At 48.5% G+C, this 12807-nt stretch overlaps 1 protein-coding gene across 1 annotated transcript in view; it reads right to left on the reverse strand.

Annotated features, from left to right (window-relative positions):
- Positions 1-12807, reverse strand: part of SLC12A8 (solute carrier family 12 member 8) — an 83066-nt gene that overhangs the window by 7445 nt on the left and 62814 nt on the right. Inside the window, exons 9-12 of the mRNA XM_038751930.1 lie at positions 6545-7034; positions 2528-2619; positions 2147-2264; positions 200-260 (exon numbers count right to left, since the gene is read on the reverse strand). Of these exons, the coding sequence (XP_038607858.1) occupies positions 200-260; positions 2147-2264; positions 2528-2619; positions 6545-7034 (761 nt within the window). The remainder of the gene's footprint in view (positions 1-199; positions 261-2146; positions 2265-2527; positions 2620-6544; positions 7035-12807) is intronic.

Here is a 12807-nt window from a genome sequence, read left to right on the forward strand (position 1 = left end):
CAGACCCCCCAAGACTTCCCCAGACCCCCTAGCCTTTCAGAGCCTTCCTGAGCCCCCAACCCCAGGCCCCTCGGCCCCTCAAAGCCCTCCAAAGCCCCCCAGCCCTTGAGACCTCCCCCAGGAGGGAGAGAGGAGGAGGTGGGGGAAGAAGGATGGGGGGAAGAGGAGGATGAAGGGGGGGAGTACTTAATAGACGCACCTGAAGGCCGGCACACAAACTGACTTAACCCTTCGGAAGAAGCGGCAGTTTCCCGTTGGTCCTGGGCAGGGAAGAGACGGAGATGGAAGGGGAGAGACGAGAGAGGGAGAGACATCAAGACACCCAGGACAAGGGACTGGCCTGCTCTGATTGACATGTCTCTGCCCCAGCGCTCAGCGCAGCGCTGGGCACATAGTAAGCACCGAACAAATACCACCACAAATAATAATAATGGCATTTATTAAGCGCTTACTAAGTGCAAAGCACTGTTCTAAGCTCTGATCAATCAGTGATATTTATTGAGCACTTACTGAGTACAGAACACCATACTAAAAGCTTGGGGGAGAAGACTGTGATCTCGTTGCGGGCAGGGAATTGTATTGCACATTAACAAGCACTTAGTACAGTGCCCTGCACTCAGTAAGCGCTTGACAAATACAATTGAATGAATGAAGAATACAATAGAGTTGGTAGGCATGCTTCCTGCCCGGAACGAGCTTACAGTCTAATAATACTAATAATAATCATATAATAATAATAATTGGCATTTGTTAAGCACTTACTATGTGCAGAGCACTGTTCTAAGCGCTGAGGAGGATACAGGGTGATAAGGTTGTCCCACGTGGGGCTCACAGTCTTAATCCCCATTTTACAGATGAGGTAACTGAGGCCCAGAGAAGTTGTGACTTGCCCAAGATCACGCAGCAGACATGTGGCGGAGTCGGGATTCGAACCCATGACCTCTGCCTCCAAAGCCCGGGCTCTTTCCACTGAGCCACGCCGCTTCTCGTAATAATGGTGGTATTTGTTAAGCACTTACTATGTGCAAAGCACTGTTCTAAGCGCGAGGGGATACAAGGTGATCACGTTGTCCCACTTGGGGCTTACAGTCTTAATCCCCATTTTACAGATGAGGTAATAGGCACAGAGAAGTTGAGTGACTTGCCCAAGGTCACAAAGCAGACATGTGGCAGAGTCGGGATTCGAACCCATGACCCATGACCTCTGACTCCAAAGCCCAGGCTCTTTCCACTAAGCCACGCTGCTTCTCTCTAATGATATTTGTAAGCGCTTACTATGTGCCCGGCACTGTACTGAGCGCTGAGGTGGACACAAGCAAAGCGGGTTGGGCACAGTCCCTCGTCCCACGTGGGGCTCACTGTCTCAATCCTCATTTTACAGATGAGGTAACTGAGGCACGGAGAAGGCAAGTGACTTGTCCAAGGTCACACGGCAGAAAAGCGGTGGGACCGATTATGTGGTATTTGTTAAGCGCTCACTATGCTGCAGGCACTGTACTAAGTCCTGGGTTCGATAGAAGCTAATCAGGGTGGACACAGTCCGTGTCCCACATGGGGCGCACAGTTTTAATCCCCATGCCATAACTGAGGCCCAGAGAAGTGAAGTGACTTACCTAAGGTCACACAGGAGATATGTGACAGAGCTGGGATTAGAACCCAAGTCCCTTATATTATTATAATTAATTACAATTAACAAATACGATTGAATGAATGAAGAATACAATAGAGTTGGTAGGCATATAATAATTATAATTATTATAATTAGAGAAGCAGCGTGGCTCAGTGGAAAGGGCCCGGGCTTGGGAGTCAGAGGTCATGGGTTCGAACCCCGGCTCTGCCACATGTCTGCTGTGTGACCTTGGGCAAGTCACTTAACTTCTCTGAGCCTCAGTCCCGTCATCTGTAAAATGGGGATTAAGATTGTGAGCCCCACATGGGACAGCCTGATCACCTTGTATCCCCCGCAGCGCTTAGAACAGTGCTTTGCACATAGTAAGCGCTTAACAAATGCCATTATTACATTATAATTACTATTTTGGTTCCCCCCCCCACACCCCTTGTGCTGGCTCCCGGAATGGGCCCATTTTCTGTAGGAGAGGGCGGGGGTCTCCGGGCTGGGGGAGGGTCCTCCCGTCCCCCCACGTACCAGGGTGGCTTCCAGGATTGACCCGACGGATGTAGAGGTACAGCGAGCCGGCAATGGCCAGATTGACCAAGGTGTAGACCCACTGGATCAGGAACACCACCACCAGGAAGCCGAAGGCCTGCGGACCACGGACGGCTCTCAGGACCCCCGAGACCCCCCCAGGGACCTCCCGTAGTCCACTAGCTGGGATCCCGGCCACAGGGCGGATGACGGGGAGCCACGGATAATGGAAATCACGGATAATCCAAAACCAAAGCCAATCGTTCCCGCCCAGTCCTCTAAGATCGCACACAAAAAGCGGGGGCCTTCTCCTCTCCCAGTCCCTGGGACCCCAGGAGGGGATGGTGGGGGTGGGCTTTGACCTCTGACCCAGGGACTCACCCCAACCAGGGACACCCAGGGGTTGCATAGGTGCGAGAAGGGTGAAGGTGGCGGAGTCCGGGGGTCCTGGGCACCGGGAGTGGGGGGCGAATCTGCGGGAGAAAGCAGAATTCCGATTGTCTCGTCCTTCCCCGCTTGCGTTCTCACCTTGTTGTCCCCCAGGAATAGGGTCTGTTCCCGATTATCCGTGGGGTGACCCGCTCTCCCCATCGAAACTCCCTGCTCTCTCCTCCCACTTCCCCCCAGCTCACACTCTTTTTTTTTAATAGTATTTGTTAATACGCGTCAGACACTGTTGTAAGCGCTGGGTAGAGACAAGGTAATTATCATCAATCGTATTTATTGAGCGCTTACTGTGTGCGGAGCACTGTACTAAGCGCTTGGGAAGTACAAATAGGCAACATATAGAGACAGTCCCTACCCAACAGTGGGCTCACAGTCTAAAAATTGGATTGGATACAGTCCCTGTCCCTCCTGGGGGCTCACAGTCGTATTTCCCATTTTACAGTTGAGGGAACTGGGGCCCAGAGAAGGGAAGTGACTTGTCCAAGGTCACAAAGCAGACGAGATGCAGAGTTGGGATTAATAATAATAATAATAATGATGGTATTTGTTAAGCGCTTACTATGTGCAAGGCACTGTTCTAAGCGCTGGGGAGGTTACAAGGTGATATGTTGCCAAATTGTACTTCCCAAGCTCTTAGTACAGTGCTCTGCACACAGTAAGCGCTCAATAAATACGATTGATGATGATGATCAGGTTGTCCCATGTGGGGCTCACAATTTTAACCCCCATTTTACAGATGAGGTAACTGAGGCACAGAGAAGTGAAGTGACTTGCCCGAAGTCACCCAGCTGACAGTTGGCAGAGCCGGGATTTGAACCCATGACCTCTGACTCCAAAGCCCAGGCCCTTTCCACTGAGCCACAGCAGCTTCTCCAACAGTCCCTGTCCCACCTGGGGGCTCACAGTCGTATTTCCCATTTTACAGTTGAGGAAACTGGGGCCCAGAGAAGTGAAGTGACTTGTCCAAGGTCACAAAGCAGACAAGGGGCAGAGTTGGGATTAATAATAATAATAATGATGGTATTTGTTAAGCGCTTACTATGTGCAAAGCACTGTTCTAAGCGCTGGGGAGGTTACAAGGTGATCAGGTTGTCCCATGGGGGGCTCACAGTTTTAATCCCCATTTTACAGATGAGTTAACTGAGGCACAGAGAAGTGAAGTGACTTGCCCAAAGTCACCCACCTGACAGTTGGCAGAGCCGGGATTTGAACCCATGACCTCTGACTCCAAAGCCCAGGCCCTTTCCACTGAGCCACAGCAGCTTCTCCAACAGTCCCTGTCCCTCCTGGGGGCTCACAGTCGCATTTCCCATTTTACAGTTGAGGGAACTGGGGCCCATAGAAGTGAAGTGACTTGTCCAAGGTCACAAAGCAGACAAGGGGCAGAGTTGGGATTAATAATAATAATAATGATGGCATTTGTTAAGCACTTACTATGTGCAAAGCACTGTTCTAAGCGCTGGGGAGGTTACAAGGTGATCAGGTTGTCCCATGCGGGGCTCACAATTTTAATCCCCATTTTACAGATGAGGTAACTGAGGCACAGAGAAGTTAAGTGACTTGCCCGAAGTCACCCAGCTGACAGTTGGCAGAGCCGGGATTTGAACCCATGACCTCTGACTCCAAAGCCCGGGCTCCTTCCACTGAGCCACGCTGCTTCTTGTACACCCCCTGCCCTTTTCTCCTACTGCCCCCCAGCCCACACCCTCCCTCTAACCTCCCTGCTCTCTATTCATTCATTCAATCGTATTTATTGAGCGCTTACTGTATGCAGAGCACTGTGCTAAGCGCTTGGGAAGTACAAGTCGGCAACATAGAGAGATGGCCCCTACCCAACAACGGGCTCACAGTCTAGAGGGGGAAGACAGACAGCAAAACAAAACACGTGGATGGGTGTCCAGTCATCAGAATAAATAGAAATAAAGCTAGATGCACATCTATATGCACATATAGACCGTCTCTATATGTTGCCGACTTGTACTTCCCAAGCGCTTAATACAGTGCTCTGCACACAGTAAGCGCTCAATAAATACGATTGAATGAATGAATGAATGAATCATTAACAAAATAAATAGAATAGTAAATATGGACAAGTAAAATAAATAGAGTAATCAATCGGTACAAACATATATACAGGGGCTGTGGGGAGGGGAAGGAGGGAGGGTGGGGAGGAGGAGAGGAAAAAGGGGGCTTCCTACTACAGAGAAGCAGCATGGCTCAGTGGAAAGAGCTCGGGCTTTGGAGTCACAGGTCATGGGTTCGAATCCCAGCTCCGCCACGTGTCTGCTGCGTGACCTTGGGCAAGTCACTTCACTTCTCTGAGCCTCAGTTACCTCATCTGGAAAATGAGGTAACCGTACCTCGTTCTCCTCACCGTACCTCGTTCTCGCCCGTCCCGCCATCGACCCCCGGCCCACGTCCTCCCCTGGGCCTGGAATGGCCTCCCTCTGCCCATCCGCCAAGCTAGCTCTCTTCCTCCCTTCAAGGCCCTCCTGAGAGCTCACCTCCTCCAGGAGGCCTTCCCACACTGAGCCCCCTCTTTCCTCTCTCCCTCGTCCCCCTCTCCATCCCCCCCATCTTACCTCCTTCCCTTCCCCACAGCACCTGTATATACGTATATGTTTGTACATATTTATTACTCTATTTATTTTACTTATACATATCTATTCTATTTATTTTATTTTGTTAGTATGTTTGGTTTTGTTCTCTGTCTCCCCCTTTCAGACTGCGAGCCCACTGTTGGGTAGGGACCGTCTCTATACGTTGCCAACTTGGACTTCCCAAGCGCTTACTCCAGTGCTCTGCACACAGTAAGCGCTCAATAAATACGATTGATGATGATGATGAAAATGGGGATTAAGACCGTGAGCCCCATGTGGACAACTTGATCACCTTGTATTCATCATCATCAATCATATTTATTGAGCGCTTACTATGTGCAGAGCACTGGACTGAGCGCTTGGGAAGTCCAAGTTGGCAACATCTACCCAACAGTGGGCTCACAGTCTAGAAGGGGGAGACAGAGAACAAAACCAAACATACTAACATACTTACTATGTGCCCCCCCCCCAGCGCTTAGGACAGTGCTCTGCACATAGTAAGCGCTTAACATGCCATTATTATTATTATTATTATTGCAGCCCAGGTCATTCTCCCTCTGACCTCCCGGCACAGTCTAGAAGGGGGAGACAGAGAACAAAAACAAACATACTAACATACTTACTATGTGCCCCCCCCCCCAGCGCTTAGGACAGTGCTCTGCACATAGTAAGCGCTTAACATGCCATTATCATTATTATTATCATCATCATCATCAATCGTATTTACTGAGCGCTTACTATGTGCAGAGCACTGTACTAAGCGCTTGGGAAGTACAAATTGGCAACACATAGAGACAGTCCCTACCCAACGGTGGGCTCACAGTCTAAAAGGGGGAGACAGAGAACAAAACCAAACATACCAACAAAATAAAATAAATAGGATAGATCTGTACAAGTAAAATAAATAGAGTAGTAAATATGTACAACCATATATGCATATATACAGGTGCTGTGGGGATGGGAAGGAGGTAAGATGGGGGGATGGAGAGGGGGACGAGGGGGAGGGGAAGGAAGGGGCTCAGTCTGGGAAGGCCTCCTGGAGGAGGTGAGCTCTCAGCAGGGCCTTGAATGGAGGAAGAGAGCGAGCTTGGCGGAGGGGCAGAGGGATTGGGGGCATTCCAGGCCCGGGGGAGGACGTGGGCCGGGGGTCGATGGCGGGACAGGCGAGAACGAGGTACGGTGAGGAGATTATTATTATTATTATTATTACAGCCCAGATCATTCTCCCTCTAACCTCCCGGCTCTCTCCTCCCACTAACTTCCCTACTCTCTCCTCCTACTGCCCCCCAGCTCACACTCTCCCTCTACACTCCCTGCTCTCTCTTCCCTTGGCCTTCACCCGAAGCCTCACCTGTTCTTTGCAGCACTGGGTCCCACGGTCCCTCGGTCCCCTCTTGTTGGGGCAGCCCCCGACCCTGTCCCCCGCTGGGGCCAGGTGGTCTGGGGTCCAGCTGGAAGCTGTCCCTCAGGGTCCGTCTGGCCCCCTGCCAGCCCCGTCCCACCCCAACCAACTGGTCCAGGCCGCGGGCCAAGGCCAGCAGTGGTCCGGGATGGGGGCCGGCGGTCCCGTAACCGGGCCTCCTGTCCGGCGCGGACTGCGGCAGCAGGGGCATCGAGGCACGGGGGGCCCCTGAGGTCCGGTGGCCTCCCCGGAGCGGTGGGCCACGTGGCTGGGCCAGGCCGGTGGAGAAGAAGGAGAGGTTGACGGCCGCGTAGGTCAGCATGTAGGTGACGGTGACGATGGGGGCCAGGACGTTGACCCGGCCCAGGCACACGAAGGCCAGGGTCACCAGGCCCGTCGCCCCGATGGCCGGCAACGGAGGGTCCCGGGGGCTGCCGCTCTGTAAGGAGGGAGGGGGAAGGGGGTCAGATAATCAATCAATCAATCAATCAATCGTCTTTATTGAGCGCTTACTGTGTGCAGAGCACTGTACTAAGCGCTTGGGAAGTACAAGTTGGTAGCATATAGAGACGGTCTAAAATAATAATAAGGGTATTTGTTAAGCGCTTACTATGTGCAAAGCACCGTTCTAAGCGCTGGGGTAGATACAAGGTGATCAGGTTGTCCCACGCGGGGCTCACAGTCTTAGTCCCCAATTCTACAGATGAAGTAACTGAGGTCCAGAGAAGTGAAGTGACTTGCCCAGAGTCAGCTGACAAGTGATGGATCGGGGATTCGAACCCATGACCTCTGACTCCATAGCCCGTGCTCTTTCCAGATGGGACCCCGGGGCCCACCCCACCAGGCCCCCTCCCAATCAATCCATCAATCAATGGGATGGATGCCAACTTGTACTTCCCAAGCGCTAGACTGTGAGCCCACTGTTGGGTAGGGACTGTCTCTATATGTTGCCAATTTGTACTTCCCAAGCGCTTAGTACAGTGCTCTGCACATAGTAAGCGCTCAATAAATACGATTGATGATGATGATATGTATACCTGTATATATGTATATATGTTTGTACATATTTGTTACTCTATTCATTTATTTTACTTGTACATATCTATTCTATTTGATTTTGTTAGTATGTTTGGTTTTGTTCTCTGTCTCCCCCTTTTAGACTGTGAGCCCGCTGTTGGGTAGGGACTGTCTCTAGATGTTGCCAACTTGGACTTCCCAATCGCTTAGTACAGTGCTCTGCACACAGTAAGCGCTCAATAAAGACGATTGATGATGATTGTTGAAGCGCTTAGTACAGTGCTCTGCACACAGTAAACGCTCAATAAATACGATTGATATGTATTGATTGATGTACTTACTAAATTCATTCAATGCGCTTACTAAATTCATTCAATCGTCTCTCTTTATTGCTGTATTGTACCTTCCCTGCCCATAGAGAAGCAGCGTGGCTCATTCATTCATTCATTCATACTTATTGAGCGCTTACTGTGTGCAGAGCACTGTACTAAGCGCTTGGGAAGTACAAGTTGGCAACATATAGGGATGGTCCCTACTCAACAGCAGGCTCACAGTCTGGGAGGGGGAGACAGACAACAAAACAAAACATGTGGACAGGTGTCATCAGAATAAAATATGCACATCATTAACAAAATAAATAGAATAGTAAAGTAGTAGTAGTAAGTGCTCAACAAATACCATAATAATTATTATTATTATATTATTATATAATATATATAATATATTATATATACTATAATATATAATATATAATGTAGTGTATATAATATATTATATATTATTATATTATATTATAGTGATTATTATTATTATTCTCTGCCCACAACGAGGATACTTTCCTCCTCTTTCTTCCTCCCTCTGCTCCCCCTCCCCATTCTGTCTCTCTCCTCCTCTCTCCATCCTCTCTCTTTCCCTCCCCCGGCCCCCTCCCCTGCATCCTCCCCCTTCCTGATTTAATTCAGTGGAAAGAGCCCGGGCTTTGGAGTCAGAGGTCATGGGTTCGAATCCCGGCCCCGCCACTTGTCAGCTGTGTGACTTTGGGCAAGTCCCTTCACTTCTCTGGGCCTCAGTTACCTCATCTGTAAAATGGGGTTGAAGACTGTGAGCCCACTATTGGGTAGGGACTGTCTCTATATGTTGCCAACTTGTACTTCCCAAGCGCTTAGTACAGTGCTCTGCACACAGTAAGTGCTCAATAAATACGATTGATGATGATGATGAGACAACTTGATCCCCATTTTACAGATGAGGTAACAGGCACAGAGAAGTTAAGTGACTTGCCCAAAGTCATACAGCTGAAAATAATAATAATAATAATGGCATTTATTAAGTGCTTACTATGTGCACTGTTCTAAGTGCTGGGTAGGTTACAGTAATAATAATGATGGCATTTGTTAAGCGCTTACTATGTGCAAAGCACTGTTCTAAGCGCTGGGAGGTGATCAGGTTGTCCCACAGGGGGCTCACAGTCTTCATCCCCATTTTTAGACTGTGAGCCTTTTAGACTGTGAGCCCACTTTTGGGTAGGGACTGTCTCTATATAATAATAATAATAATGGCATTTATTAAGCGCTTACTATGTGCACAGCACTGTTCTAAGCGCTGGGGGGGAATACAAGATGATCAGGTTGTCCCACATGGGCTCACAGTCTTCATCCCCATTTTACAGATAAGGGAACTGAGGCCCAGAGAAGTGAAGTGACTTGCCCAAAGTCACGCAGCGGACAAGTGGCGGAGCCGGGATTCGAACCCCTGACCTCTGACTCCGAAGCCCGGGCTCTTTCCACTGAGCCACGCTGCTTCTCTATGTGTATAGAAGTATATGCTTCTCTATATGTTGCCAACTTGTACTTCCCAAGCGCTTAGTACAGTGCTCTGCACGCAGTAAGCACTCAATAAATACGATTGATTGATTGATTTTATAGGTGAGGTAACTGAAGCACAGAGAAATTAAGTGACTTGCCCAAAGTCACACAGCTGACAATTGGCGGAGCCGGGATTAGAACCCACGACCTCTGACTCCCAAGCCTGTGCTCTTTCCACTGAACCACGAAGCCAGTGGCACCTCGGGAGACAGAGACATTCAGAGAGAGGCAGAGACAATAAGAGACGCAGAGACAAGAGACCAGAGGCAGAGACAGTCAGGGCCCCCGTCAGAGACACTCAGAGAGACAACACCAGAGACCCTGAGAGACATTGCTAGAGACAAAGGCCACACACACAAACACACACACACACTAGAGGCAGAGACACTCAGAGACATAGAGTCCCGGACAGAGATAAACACAGAGACAAAATCAGTGACACCTAGGGAGCAGAGACTCAGAGGCGGAGAGACATCATCATCATCAATCGTATTTATTGAGCGCTTACTGCGTGCAGAGCACTGTACTAAGCGCTTGGGAAGTACAAGTTGGCAACCTATAGAGACAGTCCCTACCCAACGGTGGGCTCGCAGTCTAAAAGGGGGAGACAGAGAACAAAACCAAACATACTAACAAAATGAAATAAATAGAATAGATATGTACAAGTAAAATAGAGTAATAAATCTGTACAAACATATATACATATATACAGGTGCTGTGGGGAAGGGAAGGAGGTAAGATGGGGGGATGGAGAGGGGGATGAGGGGAAGGGGGAGAGACAGGCAGACCAGTAGAGGATGAGAGATATATGTTTGTACATATTTATTACTCAATTTATTTATGCATTCATTTTACTTGTACATATCTATTCTATTTTATTTTGTTAGTATGTTTGGTTTTGTTCTCTATCTCCCCCTTCTAGACTGTGAGCCCACTGTTGGGTAGGGACTGTCTCTGTGTGTTGCCGACTTGTAACAATAATAATAATAATAATAATAATGGCATTTATTAAGCGCCTACTATGCGCAAAGCACTGTTCTAAGTGCTGGGGGGATACAAGGTCATGAGGTTGCTCCACGTGGGGCTCACAGTCTTCATCCCCATTTCACAGATGAGGGAACTGAGGCCCAGAGATGTGAAGTGACTTGCCCAAAGTCACCCAGCTGACAAGCGGCGGAGCTGGGATTTGAACCCATGACCTCTGACTCCAAAGCCCGGGCTCTTTTCCACTGAGCCATGCTGCTTCTCCTGCTTGTGCTTGCTTGTACCATGCTGCTTGGACTTCCCAAGCGCTTAGTACAGTGCTCTGCACACAGTAAGCGCTCAATAAATACGACTGATTGATTGATTGATCGATTGATGAGACCAGGAAGATCATCATCATCATCAATCGAATTTATTGAGCGCTTACTATGTGCAGAGCACTGTACTAAGCGCGTGGGAAGTACAAATTGGCAACATATAGAGACAGTCCCTACCCAACAGTGGGCTCACAGTCTAAAAGGGGGAGACAGAGAACAAAACCAAACATACTAACAAAATAAAATAAATAGAATAGATATGGACAAATAAAATAATAAAATAAATATGTACAAATAAAATAAGGAAGATGATGAGGGGGAGACAGAGATGAATCTTCCTCCCCAGGGTGGGCATGGGGGTGGGGACGGGAGGACCCCAAACTGACCAGGTGGCCTGAGGGCAACTCGGGGCACAGGCAGGGTGAAGAGATGGCCAGTGTGGATTATCTGCGGATTACATTTATCCAAGTACTTTCCGAGTGTGGATTATCTGCAGATTCCATTTATCCACACCCTTTCCCTCCTGTAAACTGCTTCCCCAAAGCCCCCCCCTTGGGAAGTCTTCTTGGATTAAATCCACACCCCTTCCCTCCTGTGAATTGCTTCCCAACCCCCTCGTCCTTTGGGAAGCCTTCCGGGATTAAACCCACACCCCTTCCCTCCTGTAAATTCCTTCTCAAGGCCCCCCTCGGGATTAAATCCACATCCTTCCCTCTTGCAAATCACTTTCCCAAGACCCCCCCCACTCCACACACAAAGGAAGTCTTAGTTCCTCCTCCCACCCCCCACTCCCAGACTCTGAGCTCTCTCGGGCAAAGGAATGTGTCTACCAACTTAGTTGCATTGTAATAATAATAATAATTAATAACAATGGCATTTGTTAAGCACTTACTATGTGCCAGGCACTGTACTAGACTCTGGGGTGGATACAAGCAAATCAGGTTGGACACAGTCCCCGTCTCACGTGGGGCTCACAGTCTCAATCCCCATTTTCCAGAGGAGGGAACTGAGGTCCAGTGAAGTGAAGTGACTTCATCATCATCAGCAATCGTATTTATTGAGCGCTTACTGTGTGCAGAGCACTGTACTAAGCGCTTGGGAAGTCCAAGTTGGCCACATATAGAGACAGTCCCTACCCAACAGTGGGCTCACAGTCGAAAAGGGGGAGACTTGCCCAAGGTCACACAACAGACACGTGGCAGAGCCGGAATTAGAACCCGTGACCTTTATTTATTTATTTATTTATTTATTTATTTATTTATTTTATTTGTACATATCTATTCTATCTATTTTATTTTGTTAGTATGTTTGGTTTTGTTCTCTCTCTCCCCCTTTTAGACTGTGAGCCCACTGTTGGGTAGGGACTGTCTCTATATGTTGCCAATTTGTACTTCCCAAGCGCTTAGTACAGTGCTCTGCACATAGTAAGCGCTCAATAAATACGATTGATGATGATGATGATGATGACCTTCTGAGTCCCAGGCCCGCTCTCTATCTACTGTGTCACGCTGCTTCTCAAGTGCTTAGTACAGTACTCTGCACACAGTAAGTGCTCAATAAATACCATTGATTGACTGATGAATTAATTAGCCAATTAATTAAACCCAGTCTCCTTCCCTTCTGTAGAGAGCAGCGTGACTTGGTGGAAAGAGCACAGGCTTGGGAGTCCGAGGTCATGGGTTCTAATTCCGGCTCCGCCACTTGTCAGCTGCGTGACTCTGGGCAAGTCACCTCAATCAATCAATCAATCAATCAATCGCATTTATTGAGCGCTTACTGTGTGCAGAGCACTGTACTAAGCGCTTGGGAAGTACAAATCGGCAACATATAGAGACGGTCCCTACCCAACCGTGGGTTCACAGTCTAGAAGGGGGAGACAGACAACAAAACAAAACATATTAACAAAATAAAATAAATAGAATAAACATGTACAAATAAAATAAGTAAATAAAGAGTAATATAAGATAAATAAATAAATAAAAAAATAGAGTAATACACATGGTAAGAGCCCGCTGCGGGACAAGGCCTG

This window comes from Tachyglossus aculeatus, chromosome 1 (genome assembly GCF_015852505.1).
Source record: "Tachyglossus aculeatus isolate mTacAcu1 chromosome 1, mTacAcu1.pri, whole genome shotgun sequence".
In the NCBI taxonomy this organism is placed as follows: Eukaryota; Metazoa; Chordata; class Mammalia; order Monotremata; family Tachyglossidae; genus Tachyglossus; species Tachyglossus aculeatus.